The sequence below is a fragment of the Argentina silus genome (genome assembly GCF_951799395.1).
Source record: "Argentina silus genome assembly, chromosome: 12".
Taxonomy (NCBI): Eukaryota; Metazoa; Chordata; class Actinopteri; order Argentiniformes; family Argentinidae; genus Argentina; species Argentina silus.
Window position 1 is genome coordinate 8,681,579 of NC_139666.1, and position 8,572 is coordinate 8,690,150.

The 8,572-nt window shown below is 44.1% G+C and overlaps 1 protein-coding gene across 1 annotated transcript in view; it reads right to left on the reverse strand.

The window, feature by feature from the left end:
- The window catches only part of acvr2aa (activin A receptor type 2Aa), a 33,069-nt gene extending 24,996 nt beyond the window's left edge, over positions 1 to 8,073 (reverse strand). The window contains exon 1 of the mRNA XM_083681608.1: positions 6,840 to 8,073. Within this exon, the coding sequence (XP_083537734.1) occupies positions 6,840 to 6,894 (55 nt within the window). The 5' untranslated portion in view covers positions 6,895 to 8,073. The remainder of the gene's footprint in view (positions 1 to 6,839) is intronic.
- Between the last annotated feature and the right edge of the window lie 499 nt (positions 8,074 to 8,572).

An 8,572-nucleotide genomic window follows, 5' to 3' on the forward strand; every position in this document is an offset into this window, starting at 1 on the left:
TCGGTTGGGGATAAATCCGGGGGATTAGTTCCGGAGACACAAGTCACCATTATCAGGATTACAGGGAATCTGCCGGAATTACTGTCACATCCACGCCTCGGATGAATGCAGGAGGAGGAGGAGGAGGAGGAGGAGAACGAAGAAGAAGACGACGACTGTGCTGAAGATGCACATCAACCGTCGATGTCTCTATAGCATGATTACAGATCTGGGCCAGCAAATTGAATCAGACAAATTGCCCCAGACACTTAAACACAGATCACAAAGGGCTCCCCTGCTCAAGAGTCACAGTTCATTTATCGACTAACAGAGCAAGTCGTATCGGGGCGAGACCTGTAATGCACGGTGTGAGGTGCACATGCAGGGAATACAAACATCATTCTAGGCCAAATTCTCCAATAGGATTTAGCAGTTAACCCAAAACTGCTTCTGTTTTCCCTCCACAACAGAGGAGGCCTGGACCTGAAGAGGAGGAGGAGGAAGAGGTAGGCATTTAAAAGTGTAAGGAGCATATCTACCAGTATTTGGTCCACAACAAAATACAAAACAAAATATAAAAGAAATCCTCAAATCAATACCATTCCAATTTCCAAATGCTGTGTTACAATGGAAGAACATGCGGTCTGGCTTTTTCTTGTGGCACAACCAAGAAAGCTTAAAACCCCACTTTGCCAGCTCATCAAGCCTGTCTCAGACTCCTGATTATCTTGTCCAGTCCAGTGCAGGGCAGGATTAAGTGAAGGAAGGGGGTTGGGGGGGGATGTTCCTCGAAAAAATGCCAAAGGGGTGAGCAAGACACTTTCTCTCTTGTACTCTACTCAACTCATTGGGGTGTAACAGGCACTCCCCAATGGATGCGAAAACAGAGTGCAGTTATAAATACAACCCACATTTATTTACAGACATGGCAATGGCCAAGCACGTAGAACCTGAATCAACTATAGCCTCGCTATCAAATTCCTGCACATACACTTAGCCTAGTATAGCTAGCTGCCAGTATAGATGGCTGCTAGTAGTCTTAAATCACCTCATCGACATGCTTGGATTTTGATTTGTGAAGGAACAGGGTGATACGCAAACCAATAACACAAGACGGCATGCAGCAGGCAATCACACTGGTTTGGACCGGTCAAGACCACAGTCATCCTGTTGCTGCCTTTCACTCAGAACCTGTGTGACCCTCCATCCTTCATGTGCATGCACCTCATTTGGAGAAACAGGGAAGAGCCAAGCCTTGGCGGGCATATAATGCAACAAAAAGGGACTGTGTAAATTGGCTTGTGTGTAAACGTCCCCTGACTACTCTCGGGGCGGTGAAGTGACACACTTCATTCGCAGTGATAAGCAACATAATTGGAGCAGAGACCAAGAGGCTGCTGGACATTCCAGCCAGGATTAGGGGATCTGACCTCATCTCTGCGTTTAGCTGTTTTACAGTATGAACAGGGCTGCAGTCTTTGTGTCTGACAAACAGCATTAGGACACCATGAGGTCTAGAACTGGGCTAAAATTGGGGTGACACGGTATACAGAGTTGAGCGGGTTTGTGTTGTTACACAAGTGGCATGAGGAACAACACAAACAACTCATCTCCGTGACATGACTGCAATTACCAAGAAATCATTAATGCACAGTTGATTGTTAAGATTGCTACAATGTTCTCTATAGCTAGATTTCCATTGGATAGTTTGAGTCAATTGCCCTACTTGGGGGAGGGGGGGGGGAATAGTCCAATCAAACCCTGTGTTGTGAATTGAACCGATAACCCAATCCATAGAGCACTTCCATATGCATTTCCAACTGTTGTGGCACATTCGGTCCCACTCTAGGCGATAGGGGCTGCAGGTTGAGTTTAGTTTTAAAAATTCCATGTTACCCATTGGGGCTCCAGTAAGCCTCTCTATGCTAACTACAGATGGGAACAGAATGTTCTCGGAGACCTGAGGAACAAGGGGAGCAAATAGGAGCAACAACTCCCGAAAACAAACAAGGCATGCACTGCATTTGATTTTCAAAATGCGTTTGCCTTTAACACGGTGAGCAGCATTGCAATCTAATTTCAGCTACAACTGGTAAATATAAATAATTCATGCAATCATGGAGCTAAGGCCGTGCTGCAACACTATCTTGGCTGGTGTAATCCACCTCTGTGCTGACTGAGAGGTAAAAAACAACGATGATCCACCGACTTGAGGTCAACGGAGGCATTATCAGGTTATGAACTAAGAAGTGCTGAAATCAAAGTGGAACCCAGTGAGCTCGAGCGGGGATCCTTGCACCTTTTCAACGGTGAAACTCCAAGAGCCGATTACATTGAGCGTTTGTCGCCCCACTGAGTGCACACTGAGAGTCCTGATAACGATCTGAGGCAACAACAAACAAGCTGGCCTGTACCGCTGCTATTTGTTATGGCAACTCTTTAGCGTGCTACGAGAGGAAAGGGGGGGGGGGGGGGGTGCTATTGACTGAGCAGCACCAGGTCTTTTGTGGGTCAAGCAGCACTCTCGGAGGATCATAACCTGACTTATGGGGGTGGAAGGAGGTAAATCCTACGCTGAAAAGTCAAAGGAAGGTAGAGCAAACAGAATAAGCCTCAGGAAGCTATCTGACCACAGGATGAGGGCTCTCAGCGCTGGCATATGATACTGAGGTGGAATGTCCATCAGAGTGCCATTAATGATGAATCATGTCGAGGCAGGTCACTAACTCTCAGACTATATTTGCCTGAATGGGACAAGGGGGAGGAAGGATCTCTCTTTGTAAATAAGTGGTGAGGGACATCCAGGTACACCTGGCCAGGGGCGGTAAGAGATGAGGGTAACTGTCAAACCTGGGTAATAACAATGTAATTACTCTGTAATAACATTGTAATAATATGGTACTTTGGTAATTGCATGGTATATCGAGTTGAGCAGCTTGGAATGAATAAGGAACAGTCCAGGTTATTCCACTTGTGTAATAACACAAACCCCTTAACTCCATTAAAGAGGTACAGGCGTTCTATGTAACAGCATGTTAACACAATGCTGTTAGTAGAGTAGAGTGTTATCAAATTACAACACAGACAGAGGGGCAACTTAATGTAAAGTATGACCAAGATGATGGACCCCTAATATCACTCCGAACCCCAGTTACTAGCGTGTTAACGTCTGCCTGGTGGCCTTTTGATCATTTGATAGAAGGCAACAACTGCCTGAATGGGCTGCTGCTCGAGTCCACTTCTCGGGATACAAGGGTTAGGGTGTTCTAATAGAGGGCGTCGCTGCCTAATGTGACCAAAGAACCCTTGGTAATGAGCAATACACATTCTAATTGTGCTCTTCTAAGGGCCCCTCGTGTAAGAGCCACTGAGGGTAATGCGATAATTGTAGTCGTAGAAAAGGAACTGCTTAAAATTCAGAGTACAGAGTAGAGGGCGGGATTTTGGGGGGCTTTTGTTGTACAATACGGAGGGAAATTAACATGTGAAGCAGCAAGGGACCGTGGAGTGAAACATTGGCTTTTGTGGAGAGGGAAAAACCAGCTGGTCCTCCTAGCCCATCAGAATATAACAACCAGCTCCATTTCTATGCAATGGGGCATGTAGGCTACTGCACGGAGGAGCAGGGTTGGGTAACCCAGCCTACAGTACATACATATCTTAGGCTACCTTAGTCAGGAAAACAACATTGGCAGCAACCTATACATAACAAAACAATATATCAATTGTGTTTTTCACCAAAGATTAACAACAACCTATTTGTTCAACTGATCGATAAGAACTTATGCTGCCCCCTGAGTGCAAGAGAAAAACACGATGCACACGCATAACGTACGCATCACCGTAATCCCTCGTAAGTGAGTGAGTGGTTCAACAAATACATTAGGCTTTTCCAAACTACTGCCCTCGGTACGGCCGCTGTGTGACAGTATAAAACAATATTTGAAAGGTTAAGTGTGTATTATCTGCCAACCACAGCAAAAAAATATAAATCTTTGTTTTGAGGGATTTGTGACAGAAGTGGTGTCGCTCCCTAATGGTCTCCTGCTGGGCTGTCTGGATGAGTATTGCTGGGGATGATGAGCAGCCTGGATCCCCATCCAGCTGTGCCAGCCTGGGAGTACGGGTCAGGGAGTAGGCCTAGGGGTATGGGCCAATGGGCCTGTTGCTAACCAGCTGCCAGGCTTTTGGGCAAAAGCAGGTAGCCAAATATTTACATTAGACTACATGCAGCAGCCTTCCAGTTACAGTAAAGTAGCCTGATCATGCCCTAAAGGTTTCACAATAGGTAGTCACTGAGTTTCACTAATGAACCCCAAGAGGTGTGTGCACAAACTTAAGGGTAAGCCTTGCTGCTGTCTATATGGTTACTGACGTCATACAAGGACGTGCATTAGCCTAACCATAATGTATGCACTCATGTATTCAGTTGAGTTCTTTTTCTCCATTGCTCTGTGATCTATCAGCCACGGGAGATCTGTCTCTAACTGCCCACTTGCGATCCAGTTGATTATCAGTCTCCTCCTGCTCTTCACAAGAGCTATCAGAGGATTAAAGGCTATATGGTTAAAAGCAACGATGAAGGGGTGACACAGTTTAGGGAAAAACAAATGGGGGATGTAGAAAAATGAATCAGATGAACAAAAATAAAAGGCTCTAAGTGGTTCTAGGCTATGTGAGTGTGTATGCTGGCTTACTACTTCTGTAAAAGAAACTCTGGACACAGATAAGAGAAAACTGGAAAAAATTCAAATTTCCACGATCTAGTAAACACGATCAAAGACAGAATTTCTTTGAACATGCGACAGCCGGAGAAGACTGACTATCCTTCACAGTTTACACAAATCAAATTTACAACCAGCTTCATGAGATAAAGGGAGGGGGTAATTAACCTTACTCTAGGCACCCGTCCAGCTTCGGCCCCCTAAACAGTAAGCACATCCAGCATTCTGCCCATACAGTAAGTAATGCAGCGTGGACAAGCCGATCAATAGTCAACAACCAAATCAAACTGCTGGCACACTGCAAGCCATTTATGAAAATGTCCACTTCCTCAAAATAAAACACCAACATAGGCCTTGTTTCACTGACTGTGTGCTTTGTATGGCTCAAGTAGCATTATGGTGAGGTATGTGACATTCACCCTCTATTGAGGTTAAAGTCCAGCTCCAGGAAATCCTGCCTCAATCTCATCTGTGGCCAGGGCCCAGTTTACTGTGCACTTTGACTAGCCTAATGATAAGTAAATGGAGCTTTGCGTCTCAGGGAGAATGACTCAAGTCTTTACCTACACCCCCTCACCCCCACCCCCAAACCTAAACACACACACGCAGCAAAAGGGGCTTTGTAGAGTTCAGAGTGATAACCACAGATGGAAGACCGTCTCTTAGGGGCAGGCAACAGCAGCATGCGCTTAGTTTCAAACAAAAAACACCACAAAAAAACACCACACACACACACACACACACACGCTGCATGCTTCAGTGCCATCGAGCAAGCTTTAAATGGGAGATTGTGCATTTCCTTTTGTGCAATTGCTTTGGTATGAATGGGAGGGAAACAAGCTTGAATGTTTATCAGAGTTGTAAAGAAAACAACTGTAAATACAGCAACAGCTAAGCCTACAATACAGCCAAGCATGATCTGTTGTCCTGTAAAGCACATTGTGTTGCCTCTCTGCATGAAATGTGCCATGTAAATAAAGTTTGATTTGATTTAACGAAATACACTGTAATAAATAGGGTATACCTGAATGCATCAGAGAAGACAAAATGGACTCTTGGCTGCTAGACTATATAACCTCTCAACCTACTTGTAGTGGTTGTGCTCTATCTCTTGCTCATAGGCTCATTCTGATACTGTGTTGACTGTATGTCTGTGAATGATGTACTGTCCTGCTGTATTGGGTGTATTTTGGTACGTGTTACTGCATGCTGTATGATGATGACAGAAATAAAATCCTAACAGTAACAGATTAACTAAAGGTCACAATCATCATAACTGTGATTTCTGAGCCAAGAACCAAATCTATAACAAAGGTACACTACCCAATCGCAGGCATATACTGTAATATCATGAATCAAATCATTACATTTGGGGACAAAAGCTGAGGGTAAATCATGTGCAAAGGCTTAATGAAACAAATCTCTAATATCAAAAAGTGGCAGTTGTTGTTTACACAAGAGATTTTTGTCTCTATAGACCTGCAATACTACCTCTTTTTAGACTTGACACCTGTTCTCAGATTAAATACTAAAATAATCACGTGGATAGGGTTTGCATGGAGAATCTGCCTGATAAAATATGCAGCAGTTTTGACATCGCATGCAAAGCACACAATGCATTAATCATTGCAGCATATGCATTATATATACAGCTGGCTACTCTCTTATCAGATGCACACGTTGCCTGCCTGCGCTCCACATACGGCGCTGTACAGTAAGTAAAGAGGCCTAGTAAATGTATTCACTTCCTTTTCCATCTCAGCTCACTGGCTGGAACGATGGCCCTGGTTGTGATGGAGAGGTTAAAGGTGAACATTTAAAAACATCGAAGCAATATCAACGGTGGTGGGCATTCACATGATGCATGTGAGGCGACCTAAATTGAAAGAGAGCTGTTCAATTTTCAAGAGCAATACCGTACATTCGATCGCGCTGTGGCGTCACCTGACCCGCGGCAGTGGGAACACAGGGGCAATACTGTGTGTCAGGCACGCAGTAGTACGAAAAAATGATCATAACGTGAGATACACACGTGGAAAAACACATTCTGTAAAACAAGTGTATTATCTTGTCATATTGGAGCAATATGTTCGATAAGTTAACTTGATTCTCTTGCAAACAATAGCAACAACCCACCTGAGGAACAAGAGATGAGAAATACGCCGAATGCCAGCTTTGTTGCTGATCCCATTTTCGATCAAATGTCAAATCCGTTATTTCGATTAAATCCTGGAGCCACGAATCCGAGGGATTAGCGTCCGACCTACCAGAGTACCTTTTTATAGCAAATGCATCAGATGTCTGATTGAGAGACCTGCAATGCCAGCAACATGGAGCAGAGAAACCGAAATGTTTGTGTTTAAAACATCCTCTTCAGAGTCCTTGGCATGAATTATAGCTTGTGGCAATGTGACATGGCTTCCATTATGAAAAAATATATTTAAAACAATGTGTCTTCAATGGATATAGCTTGCTACCATAGAAATTTCACGCAAGAAGTAACAAATTATACCGGCGGATTTCTACTACTGCATGTCCATCTACTGTAGCTGGCTACTGGTTAGTGCCCTTGCTGAATTGGGGTCTCCCATACAGTAATGCAACCTTGTCGCATTTCAGAAATACTGTTATCTAGAGAGGGCAGCCCTTTAAAAACATACAACAAGTAGTCCGAAAGGACACTGATAGCACCACCGTTAACATTATTCAGATTTGCATAGGTCTGAGATTACTGACATTGTTTACTGGCAATTAGTCATAACCCCACTACTATTAGTCGAGGCTTTGAGTATTTACAAATCAATGACCGAGTATAACGCTTCTAAAAAATTGCTCCAGATAGCCTGGTCCATGCAAACAACATTCCACTTTTTCCAAATCACGCGCGATCAATCCAAAGGAAAGTTGACGCTGTAGAACACACTAACCAGGCATTCTAGAGCTGCTAAAAATCCTGTCTAGATTGCAAACGTTCTCGGTTTGGCTACAATATGCTATATTCTTGCTAGATATCTCGTAGGAAATGAATCCAGAATTACGGACACATTCCCGTGTCCGAAGTGGAAGCCACGCACAGTCCTCTCCACAGCCAGGGTAGTCGCGTCGCTAGCTACACAGCGCTGATGATGGCAGCCAAGAATCCATGAAGCTAGCGCAAGATCGAGCTAGCTGGCGGGTTTACGGTGCCGATTTCTTTCACTCGCACAAACGTGAAGTGCGGCAAAAATAATGAGGTGGGAAAACAAACGGTCTTTCAAAAGAAATCCTCCAGGTGTAGGTTGTTTTGTCGTGTATCCTTGATTTGAGGTTGAGTTTTCCTTGAACGATTCCAGTCTATATTCTCTTTCCCTCTCCTCCCAGGGCAGACTGTACTAACTCAAGATGGCTGCTTGCACGGATTGTTTTTGTTTTTTCCATATTCATCTGTCACTACGCGGCTGACAACCGTGACTGACATGAATAGCGTCCAATGGGGAGCGATAGAATAGCACAGCCTTATAACTCAACCAATCATGAGAGGCAGGCTATTGCCGTGTGATAGGTGAACGCCCACTTTTACAGTATGTGATGTGAGTTTAGTATCGATGGTAGCAGCGGCTCACAGATAGTGTTCAATACACATTATTTCAACTGATGTTGGACGAAAGTCAACTTCAGCAGTTGCACATTTTCAAAAGTACCTCTACCAGCACGTCAGCACATTTTACAGTAACAATATTTTGTCCACATTTAGCTGATCATCACATCTCTCCTCCCTTGAGGTAAATTAAGAACCACCACTGAATCAATAGGCCTACTTCTACTCCAAAGTCCTTTTGGTATTTATCTTTATGTGTTTCGTCAGTGTTAAATTACTTGTAGGGTATGTA